Source organism: Lactuca serriola, chromosome 1 (genome assembly GCF_051521515.1).
Source record: "Lactuca serriola cultivar US96UC23 chromosome 1, Lser_US96UC23_V15, whole genome shotgun sequence".
Classification (NCBI taxonomy): Eukaryota; Viridiplantae; Streptophyta; class Magnoliopsida; order Asterales; family Asteraceae; genus Lactuca; species Lactuca serriola.
This window is the reverse complement of record NC_136408.1, coordinates 216,924,163-216,942,373: the sequence shown is the minus strand read 5'-3', so window position 1 is coordinate 216,942,373 and position 18,211 is coordinate 216,924,163. Positions and strand designations below refer to the sequence as shown.

Sequence of the window (18,211 nt, the reverse complement as noted above, 5' to 3'; positions counted from 1 at the left end):
AAAGAGCGACTCGGCGAGTCCATGGATGGACTCGGCGAGTAGAGTCGCGGCTTGGTCGCCTGTTAAGCAGCCGACTCGGCGAGTTGATGAGATGGACTCGGCAAGTAGGCACTGAGTGGAGAAAGCCCTAATTCTTGGGGTTGAGCCCTATTTAAAGAACATTATATCCTTCCCCCAGCCTCTTTATTCCCTCTTGAAGTCCAGAAACCCTAGAAAGTGTGATTGAAGAAGATTGGAGCGTATTTGGAGCATTGGAGGAGTTTGTTGAAGGAATCTTGTGAGATTGAAGGCTTGGGGCAAGGGGCTTTGCTTGGATTCGAATTTCATTGCAGTTGGGGCGTCCATTGGAGGTAATATCTCGTTCTTGGACTGATTGTATGTTGTTTCTTCATTTTGGGGTTTGTGGGGTCTTGTCTATGGATGAAATTGGAAGTCTAGAGGTTAGATCTGAGGTTGCTACCTCAGATCTGAAATGGAGAAGAATCAGAGAGCATGAAAGTCCCTGTGTTGGACTGTTTAGTGAAGCTTGCATGTCCCAAACCTTAGTTATAAGTGAATAAGGCCTAGATCTCTTTGGATTCACGTAAAGTTTGCCACTTTACGTGATGGATGAGTTGTATGAGACTAGACCTATGTTTTGGATCATTTGCATGGCCTGGAATGCTTATGAGTGGATTCAGACCGGTGGTACTCGGTGAGTCACATGAGTGGACTCGACGAGTTGCTTGAAGATGAGCTGGGACTCGGCGAGTTGGAAGAACAACTCGGCGAGTTGGATGAAGATGGCCTGGAACTCGGCGAGTTGTATGAACAACTCGGCGAGTAGGTTGATGATAGTCTTAGACTCGGCGAGTCTGTTCTTGGACTCGACGAGTCTTGTCGAAGAGTCCCGATATTCCCTGGTTGAGTCGAGAATCGGTGAGTCAAGGGATGACTCGGTGAGCTGTGTGCGAGTGGACTCAGAGTTGTTGGACTCGGCGAGTCTCGGAGTGACTCGGCGAGTTAGGTCGCGGATCGAGTGAAGTTCTTATTATAGGAACTCGGCGAGTCATAGGGTTGACTCGGCGAGTAGGGTCAGCCAAGGGTTGACCGTTGACTTTTAGGGTTTGGTCAGCGATGTGGCCTTTGGGCCAAGAGAGGGGTAAAATATTCTTTTACCCTTAAGAGGGTGCATTGAGAGGATTGATTCTAGTCTTGAGAGTTGTAGTCATGAGAGTTTTGCCTTACGTGTTAGGCGGTGGTGAGTTCGAGATTCAAGTATGGAGACATCTGCTTTCTGCTTGCCAGGTGAGTCTTCTCACTATACTTTACCTTGAGTAGGTAATCAGAGCTATGTGTTAGTGTGTGTATATTATGTGTATGCTATGTGTTGTACTGCATTATTTCTATGTGATTTATGTTGTGCATGTTTGCAGAGTTGGAACCGAAGGGTTCCTAGAGTTGGAACCGGAAGGTTCATAGAGTTAGAACCTGAGGGTTCACAGAGTTTGGGTGCACGGACCCATAGAGTTATGGCCTCGAGTGGCTTATATGTGTTATGTGTGTGGTATTTTGGGGAACTCACTAAGCTTCGTGCTTACAGTGTTTTGTGTTATGTTGTTTTCAGGTTTCTTTCAGTATCACGGGACGGCACCGGCTGGATTGTACACACCAGAGAAAAAGTCATATTTTGGAGGATCCTGGTTTTCTATGCAAGTGAAAATGAAGCTATGTTTTGTAATTCAATTATGAATGAGATTTTAAACAAGTGTTCTAAGAATAAAATGATTATTTTAAATGAAAATTTTGTCTTGAAATTTACGGTGTTACAAGACCCTTAATGATCTTATCTATTTGCTAAGATCAACTTCCTAAAACTTTATGGGCATTGACAATGATGACACTGGAAATCCAGAAAAAGCATTCTCTTCCCAATGGAAAGGGATCGGCCATAGTCAACTTGGTTGACCAAATGGTAAAGAGAAAAGCTAAGTCTGAGATAGTCCCATTACCAAAAGGTCCATATGTTTATATTGCCAAAGAAAGGGGAATTAGTTGCGAAGCTGCCAAATTTACCTAAGGATGTTAAAGTCAATAAGTTTGACTCTACGTCAGGTAAAATCCACTATCTAACTCTGCTAAGTTTTCTATTCTGAGATTCTTGATACATGATGTGACTGGGTCACATGTTGATGTTTTAAGAATCCAAGAAAAGTGAAGAAACTTAAAGAAAGAATATGTTGAATCTGACCGCGTAGATGAATTTCTATCACATAGTTTGAAGGTCGGATTCTTGAGCTACTTCTTAGGAGTTATGATATTTTGCTTAGGAATAGATAACAACAAGTTTTCATGTGGATTTTAAGGATAAGTTTTTCCGCAATGTTTTAAAATAAAAGGTAAATCTTTTGATTTTATTTATTTTAAAATATCCTTACAATGGCATTTGTGAAAATCTGTGTTGCTTATAAGATTCCATTAAGAGCAAGAATGGAAATATGAATTTGATTCTTTCATTTGTGGTAGTGTATAAATTTACCAAATAAGGAAAGATTCTCATCACCAAGTTTCAATTGGACCGAAACTTGGAATCATGCAAGTTGTATAGCATGATGAATGAGAACTTTCAAGCATTGGAAAAATTAAGAATAACTACTTGTTCACATGGATGTGTGAGTTAAGTGAAGGACTAAGGGATCGAGTACATATTCTTGTGCACTGGCTAAGTCCACCACAAAAGATAGATAAGACTATTCGTCATGATTTAATTAAGTTCAGTAAATATGGTTATACTTACAAGTTTAAGTATAATTTTGAAACATTGGAAAAGTTTCAATGTAAGGTAGAACGAATAAGAAGAATCAAATTAGGCAGAAGGATAAAAGTTTCTTAAATCTGAAAAGATGGGAGAGTACTTTAGTATCAGTTTTTGTGATCATTTTAATGATTAAGAAACCATATCAAAAAAATTAGTTCTCTAAGGAAATCAGTTATGCACTAAGAAGAGGAACTTGAATTGTTGAAATGGTTAAATCAAGAAGATAAGTCATACTTCGTTCCAATACAAGTCTTAGAGTCATACTCCAAGATTGTAATTTTGGTGACATGTCTTAGTGAAGGTTTAAAACACATTTCAAATGTAAGAGTTAAGTTTTGTACTCTTATACATTTGAAATTGGTAAGTTGTGATGTTTTTGGATAAAAACAAAGACCAACTAAGTCCAATTGTGTGAAGTGTTTGTCTTGATTAGAATCCACACTATCTCTTGAACATCTGACAAGAAAGTCTTATATGTCAAGAGGACATTGGGAGTCTTAAAGGTCTTGAAAGTCTCAAGAACTAATCAAGAATAAAACCTGAAGTTCTTCACTAGCACACGACTTGAGGTTCATAACCTATCGTGTTGACATATTCTGTGCCCATTCCACTTAAAGTTGGCATTGCATATGAGTTCTTAGAGTTCTCAATTGGCTGCATAACAACTTGGAAGCAATGGCAGGCCCTTGAGCTACTAGATGGCAAGAAATTAAGATTGAGTTCAGTCCATATGAGTTTGGATTTGTCATTATCCTTGTCTTGTGACTATGGTTTTGACAATTCACATGAATAAGAACACATACACCATTAAATCTAAGGGTCATAAGGTTTCTCTCCGATTCATGAAAATGATGGTAAGGAAACACATCCACCAATTAGATTTGAAGTAGATAGCAATTGTGATATTTGCATTCTCAAAGTCGTTAGTGGAGTTGTGTGGTTAACCGGCACACTAACATGGACTTGTGAGAAGTGGAAAAGGTCTAAACATTTGAGACTATGATTACGGCATCCCTTTTCATAGTTCTAAAACTGTTTAGACACACCTGTGAGCTATCTAAAAGAGGTGTATAATTTTGATAAAGTTTTATCAAAACAATCTAGTATCAGAAATCTGAACTTTGGTAAGAAAGTCAGCTAATTTCTGAGTACATGTCAAAGCTAGTGGGAACATAAGTGTTATGCTAATAATCATCATGTTAGTGGGAGCATGATAATTATGATAAAGGTTGCAAGTTAGCAATGTTAATTATAGAAAACAAAAGCTTCAACTGGGAAAGAGTTGTTTTGCTATAATTGAGGAAGAGGAAATTATACTTCATCTCAAATCTAAAAGCTTAGGTTGAGGTTTTAATCGTATTTTGTCAAGGGTATATATATGAATTTCATGTTGGAATGGCTCAACATAAGGAAATTATGTATATGGGTCCATTATTTGCGTTCTAAAATTCGATTATGATTACGGCATCCCTTTTCATAATCGGAATTATGAGAACTTGGCAAATAGAAATGGAAATGTTATAGCAAAAGATTGGTTTATTCTTTATGTGAGACATCATGAATCGTGTCCCATATGCTTCGGATATATGATCGATTAGATGTGCAATATATTCATCCTTTCTAAAATTTTCCAAATGCCTGGGGCATTAATAAAGGAAAAGGTCTAGAATTGTATATGACTAAAAAGATTAAACAATTGTCGAGGACAGTCTAAGGTTTACCAAAGATTGTTTGCTCAAGGACAGTTGGAAGTATAGTCATAATTCTGGAAGGACCATATTGACATAATCTATAAGGAGGCAACTCTTGTTCAGAAGTGATAGTCAATATGGAATATGAAAATGTTTCAAAGTTAGAAATTATTCAATCTGTGTAAGATTAGGAAACTTAATGCAAGAAGGATGTTTCCAAGGAGCTGATCTCCTTTGAAATGCTCTATAATGGTTGTTGTCAAGTCTTTCTAACTTTGTGCATAATCATTACAAGAGGATCAATGCATATAAGTTTAGAATCTAACAGATTTCAGTAAATGGCATGAATTTGGAATTCTTTCATTTGCAGTATGGAATTGGGACTGTGAAAAGAGGATCATTGGAGTTATGATCAATTGATCTATTTCACAAAGTAAAGATCATAGACAAACATATTATGCATACTTGGTGTATGGCGTGACTAGTGTTTAGAAAAGCATAGTGTACATGCTTGGAGTATGGGACATCTATTGTTTTAATTCAAGAATAAAGTTGATAGCTGAAACAGTATACAATGAATAATGTGTAATCATATGGTGATAAATAAAAGGTGTTTTATTTATGTTCATAAGATATGAGACCATATTAGATTCCATTATTATTGTGTTTCATTTTGCATGTTTTGACTTCCAAAATAAACTAGGTCATTGTTCTGGATGACTAAGTTATTCAAACCATCCATAGTCGGTCATATGTTGGAAGTAGATATGAATTAAGACTGTCGTGGGTTGGCGTGTAGAGGTCTAAGATGTTAGACGAAGGGCTACAACACTCATGAGTGCTCATAAGTTTTGAGTATTGGATTCAACCCGCGCTCATTGGAATCACTTCATGGATTTTATCACGAGTGATCATGAGATGATAATATCTTATATTCTTCAAACTTTGAGATATGAGTTGTTACTATGAGTTGGTTGTACATTGATTGCACGAAAACGCATTCAGTAACTCGGTGTTTGTCACACCCCAAAACCACGAATGGCGGAAACGTTCAGGGGTGGAGGACGTCATGTACAGTATCACAACAATGCAAAATAGTAAAACAAGCAACAACATAATCCATTGCATTATAAGTAAAGTTTTAATACATGTGTGTTCTTTCATTGTAATGAGACACCAAAATACATAATCAAAATAAAAGACGAGACTTGTCTGCTCCGTCTTCTCAAAACTTGGCCATCGTACCTGTCTACTGTTGACCTAAGAATACAAGTTATTTTGAAAGCGAGTATCAGCTTTAAAGCTGGTGAATTCATAAGTATCTAAGTGTCATTGTCTTGTTTGGAAAACTGTCATGATTATCATGTAAATCTTTTTATGTGGAAGATTTGATATAAGAATGAAAAACCTGGCCATCGTACCTGTCTACTGTTGACCTGAGAATACAAGGTATTTTGAAAGCGAGTATCAGCTTTAAAGCTGGTGAATTCATAAGTATTTAAGTGTCATTGTCTTGTTTGGAAAACTGTCATGATTATCATGTAAATCTTTTTATGTGGAAGATTTGATATAAGAATGAAAAACCTAGAAAATCCCTTATTTCCTATAAGTATGAAATGTAGTCTTCTACCAAGACCCGAATGTTCTATAAGTAAAATGACAGTTTTTCCTTTCTATTGACTAGTACTAGAGTACTTAGTCTAACTCCTCGTTTATGTGAAAGTATCACAAAATAAAGTAAACAGGAAAAAGTATAATCATGTAAGTGTTATCCCTGGATTACCAGAATTAACACGACATCGCCGAAGCGAAAGGTATAACCTAATGAACATCCGAAGATTGTCCAATTGTCCTCTATAGCAGCAGCAGGGCGGAGGAAGGGTTAGTCCCGTAAAGGTACTCCTAGTATAAGTAATAACCGTAGGCATCTGTAGATGTTCATCAACCTCTGTAGCGAACAGTAGGCCCAAGGAATGGTTAGCCCCGTAAAGGTACTCCTAGTATAAGTAATAACCGTAGGCATCCGTAGATGTTTATCGACCACTGGTGCTAATCAGCTGGGACTCGGAATGGTTAGTCCCGTCTAAATATCCCAAGGTAGTGGGCATAGGGAGGATAAGTTACACAGAAGGTACTAATAAATCATCCTCGCAAATCGAGATACAAGTATTCATGTAAGTATAGACAGGTAAATGTATCTACGTAAAGGTACTCATGTAAGGTATTCATGTAAGTGTATTCAGATAAATCTATTTATGTAAGCGTACTCATGTATCATGTAATCCTAGGTAAATGTACTCATGTATCATGTAAGCATATGTAAGTGTACTGGTATAGACTCATGAATGAACTGACTCCTGTGTGATTCCTTGTAATGGGAATAATGTTTGATATCTTCTAACTATCCCTATGATAGTTAACTGAAAGGTAATTGGTTGTTCAAGTAGGTTTATACACTCTTACTACTCAAGGGTGTGGGAAACTAAATGAAAGATGTAAACTATAATCTCTAACATATATATGAACATATACGTATAAGTATAGTTTGGTTCAAGAAGGTAAAATTAATGGTTTTGTAAGATATCTAAGAGTTTTGAACAATAATTAAGAGTGACTTGATGTCATTTTAATAAACATTTCAAAACTAATACTTTTGTTATCAAGGTATTTTAAGATAGAAAACCATTTCATGTGTCACCTTTTGAAATATGTGAAATCTACTGAGTGAAAACACAGTTATAAAATACATAAGATTGATTTAATAACATACTATTTTCTACTTGTATTCCCCCATTAAAGCGTTTAAAATCATTTAAAACATTGATTAAGGGGTATGAACTCACCTGTAGTTGGTAGTTTAGATGTACTGGACGGTGTAGGATTGTTAGGCGTCAATTGAGGACTTGTACACACACTACGATTCTAATGAACATATAATCACACATATATGCACTCAATTAGTATCCAATTACTAATTGACAATGTTAAGACATCCTAGACACAATAAACACTTTATATAAGTGTTTTAAGCCCTAAGGATTGCATCTAAGCTATTGTGGGACAAGGCACTTGTGTTTAGGGTTCCAAAGGACCCCATATATGAGTTTACTCTCCTTATACCATCACACATGGAGTTTACGGTTGTAAACTCTTGAGTTTACAGCCGTAAACTCCCAACCATGGGTGTATTGTGTGTTTTGAAGTTCCAAATGATTCCTAGAATTATTCCAACTTGGTGGTTAAATTCTTGGAAGGGTTTAAGGCCTAGAAACACTCCTTAGAGGAGTTTACGGCCCCAAAGCCATTTCCTTTGGAGTTTACGGCCGTAAACTCCCTTGGAATGGTGTTTTTGTTGCTTTCAAGTCTCTTGCATATGTAGGATAGGTTCTAGACTTTTACCTAAAGCATATGAAGGCATTAGGCACACTTTGGTGCCCTTATTTCTTGTTTACGGCCCAAGAACCATGTCTTGGCCGTAAACTCACTTTGGAAGGTGATTTTGATGTGTTTTGGTCCTTGATTTAAGTGGGAACAATTCCTAGTAAATGTCCAATGCTTTAGGTGCCTTAAAAGCACCCTTTTGTGCATGATTTTGGACTTCACGGCCTAAGATACTCTTGGGCCGTAAACTCTCAAACTTGGGTGATTCTTGCTTGATCTCATGTCCCTAATACACATATAAATGAGTCTAAGGCAGTAGCATAACACAAGGGTCGGTCTCGTCTTTGTTTCGAGAGTTTACCGCCCAAGAACACCTTGGGGAGTAAACTCCTAAATCTAGTGATTTAGCCTTCTAAATCATGTTATTAATACATATAAATCTTTCTAACACTACTAGATAGGGGTACTCACGATTTGCGATAAAAACCTGAAGATCTGTGAGAGAGAAAATGGCTTTTCTCTAGTTGGAAATGCGAATAATGAATGAATTTGGTTCAGAATTCTATTTATAGTCCTGAGATATTTTTGGCAGAAAATATTTTTATTCCTGAAATGATCTCAAATATAATAGAGTGTTGGAATAACAGTGTTACACAAAACCCTAGTGCAACCACTCTCCTGATATCTCCTTAAGTGTAAATCCTGAAAGACTGCCAAATTTATACCCGAAGTCTGGAATTTCACTGAAACTGTTCTAAGCTCTATTGTCTTGATATGGTTTGTTTAGAATGGAAATTTCGAGTTGTCACAGTGTTATAAAACTTGTCTTTGTGTATTATTTAACAAGTAGTAGAACAAGCCATATGAGTCGAAGTTTATCCATTCCTTTTACCTTCGGGATAAAAGCGATATTTGTGGGCCCCTCGATGATTTGATGAGACAAATGGAAGTGCTCGGCCGGTCCAGGACTGATTTGATTTGTTCAATTAGTCAGTCATCGTGAATTGGAAATCGGGATACAACAGATGGACAGAGGGAATGATGTATATTCCATGTCTCAGTCCATATGATATCTAGAATGGAGGAATATATGAACCCTTATCTAATAGACAAGTCATTCACAAAGGTCAGAGTTCATCTACAAGGTCAGAGTTTGACATAAGCTTTGAGAGCTACGATTGTCGGTCGGTTCTTGAAGTCATTCGCAATAATAGTATTAGACTTATCCAAGTGGGAGACTGCTGGATTAATGTCTAAGTCCATAACTATAATTGGTAAGACTTGACCCGACCCGGCATGGTCCATTTGGGTTGCATGGCATCATGCACTTGGATAGACTATAATGAGAGAAATAACACTTAAGGTTGATTAATATATTATAATTTCTAATATATTAATAGGATTATTTAATTAGTATTGATCAAGAATTAATCTAGAATTAATTAAGTGATCAAAAGAAGACTAATTAAATATATGGGTTGATTGTGTTAATCATCCATACTTGTATAGTGGGCTAATGCTCCATGGATAATCAAGTTGGGCTAAAACCCATAGGATGGTCCATGGATGCTCCATGATGTATTTGAACCCATGGATCCAAGGAAATGGAAGGCCATGACAATTAGGGTTTACCCTAATTGTAACAACTATATAAGATCATATTCTTTGGGAAAAATGAGCCACTAGTGTGTGTAAAAGAAGGGATAGTCGATTTCATGAGTTGTAGATTTCTCTCAACTCATTCCAAGTGTATTTGGTGTTGTGTGAACCATTTGAGGTGCCACAGTTGAGGCACTAGTCACTCAAGCTTCATGAAGACATTCTAAATCAAAGAGGTATGTATTCTATCTTGTTATATTCATTGTTTTGTATGCTAGATTAGGATAATACCTTGGATGTTCATATTCGTATGTATAATAGAGAAAACATAGATCCAAGTTATTTAGGGTTGAATGTACACTTAGGAGTGTTAGAATGCTCAAAACCCAACAATAAGTCCCCTTAAATAGGCCCCAACCCGGGAATTTAGGGTTTCCTCGCATAGTACCAACTCGATGAGTTAGCACACTGACTCCTCAAGTCAATTCATTAAACCCACGCAGATAACTAGACTCTACTCGACGAGTTGGACTCACAACTCGTCGAGTCGCTCCATAAATCTCAGAATTACTCTTACAATGACATACCTAAAAATTCAGATGTTATAAGAGGCATGCAACCAAACTGGAGGTACCGCCAAATCAAACCCGACTCTTGGGACTCCAGATGTCCAATGTCGTCCATCTGGTGGCTACGAAGCTAAAGGTGTTGGATCCAAAACCAACCCATCCATTCCCAGAGGACAATGAACCGTAACATGGCCTAACTAACTGCAAACAAAACATACCCTCGACTCCCTCTGACTATAGTCCCGACTATAGTGATGCTCCTGGATGTATCCAAAACATCTGGAAATAGGAACTTAACAAATACCCCAATGAGCCCATCCATAATTGATACAAGATCTATGACTCTCTCGCGCTCCTAATAGAATCCTGCCACCCGAGTCTTCTTGGTTGCTGACATTGATGCGTGAACCTGGTCCTGCTTTTACTTCGGTTGTTGGGTCTCCAACTCCAACTCCATGTCCCTTACTGTCTCCACTAAACAAGAAAGAGTTTAATGATCTGAAATGTTCATAGATTATCGAACCTCTATTCTCAACATGTCATGGTAGAGAGCCATCCTTATATCCGTCGTTGTTGCATACTAAGGGAAAATCCATGTTCTTTCTCTAAACATTTCGGTGATCTCAACAACCATTTATGTTGTCTGATCTAGCATAGGAGTATTCTTTCTCTGAACATTTCGGTGATCTCAACAACCATTTATGTTGTCTGATCTAGCATAAGATACTCCTGAGTTAATTATTGAAATAAACTCTCTCTTGAATTTGGTGAAAAAACCCTCCAATGATGTATAGTCGACCGCATAAGGTCGAAATCCCTGAACAACCTCACACTACCAATCCTTACCTTTTTCGTGCATAATACATGTCACAAATCTGATGTTGGCCTCTGCCAGACAAAAGCTGGCATAAATGGTACTCTCCACGTCGACAATCTAATGCATACTGATTATAGGCTCCTTTCTTCCAATGAAACAAGGACATCCACAAGCATCAAATTCCCTAAAAGGAAACCTCCTCAATCCTGAGTTGACCGACCTCCACATCAGCTTGAAGAACCCTAAGGTGCTCATCTATCACTAAAATCGACTTATCCCTAACTGTGTTGATCAAACCATGAAAATCCTCTCTCATGAACCTCAAAATATCCACATATATGATGTCGTGGAGATTTTTCTCACTAGACTTGTATCCCCAGCATGGAAGGTTGTCATCCTGAAACCAAAAGATAATGGGAACTCATCAAAACCATTTCACATTCCAAACCCGCAGTACGAATACCTACCAACAGTTCCTCGGTATTCCTAAAAAAATCCCTGACCCAAGTATAGATCTTGTTCATTCAGTAGTATGGGCTCAATACTACCTTCCACATGTATCCATACTTGTTCTGAGGACTATTCAAAGACTCCCAGGTCACTTCGCAACATTCCATTAAAGGCATATGTCTAGCCATATGCATAATGGTACACATCCTAAACTCTCGCTCTCAGATTCTTCCATTCCCACATCCTCCCGTATAGCTAGAAGTCTCTACCAACACCATTGGTTGCCTCGTGCATGAATGTGATACACAATACATGATCAAATAGACTTTCGAATAATTTATTCTACCCTAAGCCCACAACCAAACAAGGAACATAAAATAAGGCTAAATCAATCATTCTAAGCATGTATAATCACAATCATGTATAACTCTAAAACATACACCAAGCAATTAACCTTATCAATATAAACTTCATGTAGCACATACCAACAATTATATACGATATAATGCATCATAAATGCCAGACAATTATATCATGCAATTCTTTAGCAGATCTATAGCATATATTCTAGCGTGCATAACAATTCATAGCACAAATACAAGATCCTATGGGAATATTAAGAATTACTTACTTCCTGAGCTCCGACCGACTGTAGGCATCACATCCCCAGTTGTTATAAAAATATTTTTGGAAAGTTGTTTTATTGAATAAAAGCATTCTCTTTCAGAATATTTTTTAGAAAATCACCCAGTCCTCAGTTGGGGTTCAAACACACCATAAGCTATGCCTGAATCCATCCATTCAATGCTCTGATAACAACTTGTAATGTCTCGACAATTATAAAGAGTTTTTACATTTTGAAAATAAATTAGCCATTTAAAACCTTTATCTCATAAATCATTAAGTGACATTCATTAGGTTAAAACCATACATATCAGAGTTAAATTTCAAAACTACCAAAACAAATATCTTCGATGCGTGTGTACAATCAAACTGAGCTCATGTCACGAACAACCTCCAAAAACATTTAATCCACAACAATAAGCGTAGAGCTTAGTGAGTTTCCCAGTATCCCACATATGCCATCACATATACAATGCATCCACATAAAGTCCTTGGATCTAACGCCGACCTGCCAACTCTCTTATCAACATGCATAAATCATACATACAATACCGAGTCTCTCCTAACCCCGACTTAACTCTATTGGTCAACTCATAGCCGTAGAGTCACCTCAAACCATGGCCAAATCATGGTCTTTCCTTGTAATTCCAAGGGCCAAATAATGGTCTTACATGCAAGTGTTAGGGGCCAAACTATTCCTCCATATATTTTCTTGGACCAAATCCTGGTCTTTCATACAATTATTAGGGGCCAAATCATGGCCTTTCATACAGTTTACAGGGTCAGATCCTCTTTCATATAACTGTAATGGGTTAGATCCTGGTCTTTCACACAATTGCCAAGGCCAGATCTTGGTCTTCATTAAAATTGTCAGGGGCCAGATCCTCGTCTTTCATTCAATTGTCAAGGTTAAGATCTTGGTCTTTCATATAATTCGTAAGCTCATATGTAGTAAGGATCAGATATACACTTACACAAATGATCCCCACGAGAGCAAACAATCAGACAAGAACACCCCTATAAGGCATTAGACCAAGAGTTCCAAAGCTATCAAACTTAGATTACATAGAACAAATGATATCATTACTGCATAATCATGTAACATAAACACATAACATATACTAGCGTGTTACATACCCTAATCAATTAGCCTTCCTCAGTTGCCTTGACATTGATCGCTTCTTATTTAAGTCATTTTCTAGTGAATCATACATAATCTTGGTAACTGGTAACTGGACTTCCCACTTACCCTAACCCATAACTCCCAAAAACACCATATGGTCAATATTTAAGAGCGTACCGATCTAACATACAATGACACCGAGTGTCCTAAACTACATAAGCATATCTGGGAGTTATCCTAGGAAACTAACATTCTTGTACTCTAAGTTACCGTTTGGTAAGTGGGACTGAACTAGATAGACAGAACATGGTTTTTTTAACGGGCGTTTGGTATGGATGGGACATAACTAAAATTACTTATTGACTAAGTCAATGGGACTAAATGCTAAAATTTTAATCCCACCCAACATGGTGGAACAAGATGGAACAAACTTCTAATGATAGAAACACACTCATTGTATTCATCGGTTTTATTATTGGCAATGTCTCAATTAACGACTCCTAAAACAACGACTCATTAGAAAAATTCGAAATAGCACTAATAAGTTTATATATAATATAGAAATATGATAAATAATAATTTAAAACTAATTTAAAAAACGATCGTGGTCTCTGTTCACGAAGATTTCCTTCAAACTTTAGTTTTTCACTTTTTACAGGAAAAGAAAAGCTGCAACTTACTGTGTATATAAGAAATGCAATATTTTGTAATTTACAACGACTTCGAAATGATTAGTGAAAATACAATTGGATAATCAATTGTTTTCATTTGTAGACTACAAATATGATTATTATAATATCACATTCGGATATTTGATTGTTTGAAAGGCGGTGGTTGAAAGGCAAGGAAATCGTACAGTGGAAGAAGATAAAGAGGCGGTGGATGTATGCAGCTCCGCAAGGGTCTAATGCTTTGGAGATAATAATAATAATAATAATAATAATAATATACGAAGAGTAATTATGTAATTTTAATGTATTGTCCCGTCGTGTGCTAGTCAAACCAAATGTTGGGTATATAATAAGGATGAGATTTAGAACTGGAAAATCGGACACGAACTGAAACCGGTTGAACCGAAATATACTAAACTTGTATGGGTTTTGGGTTTTTAGTAATACCCTTATCCGAGATTCAGGTATTCCAGGTATGGGTCTATCGGGTCCGGGTAAACCATGTAAAAGAAGCTGAACCGAGTAAAGAACTGGAACCGGATAAAAGAACAGGAACCGAGTACAAGAATCGCAATCGGGTAAACCGAGAAACATGTTTTTGAACTTGAATCATGATTTTTGAACTTGTATTCTTTTGGTAACATCATGAAGTGAAAGATTAGTTCCATAAAAACAAGAATATAAAGGAATTATGGTGTCTTTTGAGTTTGACTTAAAATGTCATATCCACTTCCTTATAAGTTCGTTCAGATTGATTTTTTTTTAAATTGTAGTTCAGTGTTTTGACTTTAGTTGTAGACTCCAAAAACACATTATTTGCGTATGTGTTGAGTAAATTACGGTCCTCTTAGCATGAGATAATAAATTTGTTTTGTTGCTGTTATTGTATTGTTGATGAAATTTTACTCGACTTTAAACTGTTATATGTGTTTCGTTCTAGTAGGTTCGGGCTGATATTTTTTTTTTAAAAATTGTAGATCACTGTTTGACCTTATTTGTGGACTCAAGAAACACCGTATTTTCATATTTATTGAGCGACTTACAGCCCTCTAAACATGAGATATAAAATCTGTTTTGTTCCTACTACTACAGTGTGCTGAATTTTTAGTTCACTTTAAACTGTCATACCCGCTTCGTTATAATTCTGTTCAGGCCGAATAATTTTAAAAAATGGAGTTCAATGTTTGGCTTTAGTTTTAGACTCCAAAAACACCTTATTTGCATATGTATTAAGTGACTTATATTCCTCTAAACGTAAGATATCAAAACACTAAGTAAAAAAAAAAATTGTATTTCTATTTTTTCCGGTTCTCAACTCACTCTATTCGGTTTCACCCTACCCACTTTGATATTTTTGGGTTTACCGGTTCTAGACCGACTTTACCCGGTTCCGTACCCGGAACCGAACCGACCCAGTATAACTTCCGGTTCTACTAAATCATGTTAACCAGTTTCCGGGTCTGGGTCATCCGGGCCCGGTTTGGACCCAGTTTCATCCGTAGTATATAATATTTTTAGTTAAGTCCAATTTTGTTGTGTTATGTTATGCTTCATTCAATTCAATTCTACTCACTCCATATACCAAGGGTTTTCAATTATTTTATTATATAGGTTGATTTTCCTGCGTACCTTACCAAGATCACCAAGGGATCTTGATCACCATATTGGAATTTGCACCAAGTCAATTAATTAATCAAGAAAGGCAGTTGGGCAACTGATTCCAAGAACCGTAATTAACACTACAAATTGCACCATGTGAACCTATCAAGGAAGTCAAATGGGCAACTAATCAATCTGGAATGCATGGGAAAGCAAGTTGCCATAACGGTTAATATTTAAAATATATACACTTTCCATTCATTTGAACTAATGGGGTGGCACTCTTGACTATCTCACCAGGTACATATATATAATGATTCAACGCTAAAACAAAGTCTTACCTTCGAAGCCATTAAACCAGAATGATAGGGAAGCTCCTACGATTAGGAAGAAGGCAACTTCACACCATTATCTCGCGAGAAACAATTAAGCCTTCATGTGTAACCCCTTCTCATCTCCACACTTATAATCTTTCCTCAATTGATAAATTAGCCCAACACACGTACATGCCACTGATTCTCTACTACTCAAACAATGACAACAGCAATTTATCAGCTCATGATAAAGCCCAGAAGATGAAGAAATCGTTGTCACAGAGCCTAGCACGATACTACCCCTTTGCAGGAACGTTACAAACTCCCACAACACCTTATGTTGATTGTAACGATGAGGGAGTTGTATTTGTTGAAGCCAAAAATGATAGCCAACTGGAAACGTTCCAGCATTGTATCAGTGAACAAGATGAAACCGTAGAGCAACTTTTTGCCGATGGTCTGTTTTGTGACAACTCTCCTCATAGTAAGAGTCTCATTGGGGTTCAACTCAATCACTTTTCCTGTGGTGGAGTCATTGTGGGATTGTCTATGTCACACAAAATCGGTGATGGCTGCACTTTAGTCTCATTTATAAGTCATTGGGCTTCGGTGACACGTTATGGTTCAACTGAGCACGAAGAGGTACAACCCCTTAACCCTCGTTTCCTTCATTCCCCGAGTATAAGTTCTATTCTTTCCGAAGCTCAGGTTATCAGTCAAGGGTATGACAATCGTGTCACAAAGAAATTCGTTTTCCCTAACACAAAATTAAGCGATCTCAAGAACAAAGTCAACGCCTTATCGTTAGCTGGATCTACATCACCTATTAAAAACCCTACACGGGTTGAAGTGTTGACCTCTTTACTGTATAAAACCGCTGTGGCAGCAGCCACCTCAAAAGCAGGTTGCTTTAAGCCATCTTATTTGTTTATGCCAGTGGATATACGTAACAAATTTGTCGAAAAGCTGCCCCAAACGATGGTGGGAAATTTCGTGGGGATCATGATGATACCTACGAGGAAGGCAAGTGAAACTTCTTTAAGTGTGATGGTTGAGGAGATGAAGAAAGAAAAGTCGCAACTTGAAGGTATTCCAAGTGTGGAACATGCTGCTGAGAACTTTAAAACGTTGAAGTTAAAACTTGGAAACGAAGATATAGAGGATGTTATTCAGAGATCGTATTGGTGTTCGAGTTTATGTGGGTTCCCTTATAACAAAGTGGATTTTGGGTGGGGGAAGCCTATGGGTGCGTCATTAGCAGTTAGGTCCGCAGATCGGATTGGTTTCCTGTTGACGGATACTCCGGATGGAGATGGTATCGAGGCGCTAGTGGTTTTGGAAAAAGAAGACATGGAAATATTCGAGAATGACAAGGAGATGCTGTCATTTTGCCAAATTATCTAGATTTATTTTTTCATATGTATCAATAACCGCATATGCGTTAAAAACAATCCCACGAGGCCACGACCATTTACTAGTGCAAGATATTTGGTCATAAAGGGACTAGATCTGGCATTGGTATTTGAAAATGGCGTTCATTATATGTAAAATTTCGCTCTAATTGTTATTTTAATGGTATGTAATTGAAGTTTTATATCAATTTGTAATAGAAAAAAGTGTAGGCAATTCAAGTCAAAGTATACGTCTATATCAATAAATTAGGTGTGAGACCGTGTATTACACGGGTTGATTTAAAAAAAGATTAAACATTAAATTAAAATGTAAACATAATTTTTTTTTTAATATACAAGTTTAAAATAAGAAATGAAGAAACTTATTTACTGCAATTTAATATATATATATATATATATATATATATATATATATATATATATATATATATATATATATATAAATATAAGTAGATGTCTTTAATTTTAAAAATTGAAACAAATCAAAAATTAAATAATATTTATTTCAAAAATACTACAAAATGACAAGTGTCAAAACTAATGAGAGATTGACATGTGGCAAAAAAAAATCTTCATTTATTAAGGAGGATACTCGTTACATTTGTCAATTCTTATAACACTTTTTTTATTTTTATTTTTTTGTTATTGTTATTGCAATTTTGAGATTCAATATTTCCGCCATCATACTGGATTGCTAAAATCATTAATAATGATAAAGTGAGGAATAAGAGGCCATTAACAACCTAGGCTCGTCTGCAACGACTCTGTTGCATGAGGGAAAACCTCATATTTATAACAGGGATTAGTTGGTACGTGAAAGTTGGCTCGAATCATTCGTTAGGAAAGTTCTCTTTCCGAAAAAAATATATTATATACTCCTTTAGTTTAATTATAAATAATCATTTATTCGTATTATTCAAGACAAGAAATTATACATGTTATGTGATAGGTACAATACGCATTGTTCCCTAAATTAGGATTTTTCACAGGAGGATGTGTTTATCTTTCACCATTCAGTTTTTATATACCAATTCAACACCATTTCATTGTTTCCATTACTTTCCATCGCTTTTCAAAACCTACGATATTGTTACATTTCACCTCACCTTTTTCCCAATAAAATTATTTTAAATTAAAAAATTGATTGTTAATAAATAATTTATA

General features: G+C 36.5%; 1 protein-coding gene across 1 annotated transcript; it reads left to right on the top strand.

Moving 5' to 3' along the window:
* The first annotated feature begins 15,600 nt into the window (after positions 1-15,600).
* Positions 15,601-17,235, top strand: LOC145049352 (acyltransferase Pun1-like). The gene has a single exon (XM_078997774.1). It carries the CDS (start codon positions 15,684-15,686, stop codon positions 17,037-17,039), a length of 1,356 nt encoding a protein of 451 aa, XP_078853900.1. The 5' UTR covers positions 15,601-15,683; the 3' UTR covers positions 17,040-17,235.
* Positions 17,236-18,211: the final 976 nt, after the last annotated feature.

What these genes read in the sequence shown, in the direction of transcription:
- LOC145049352 (XM_078997774.1), top strand. Translation starts at nt 15,684, where the DNA reads ATGATAGGGAAGCTCCTACGATTAGGAAGAAGGCAACTTCACACCATT.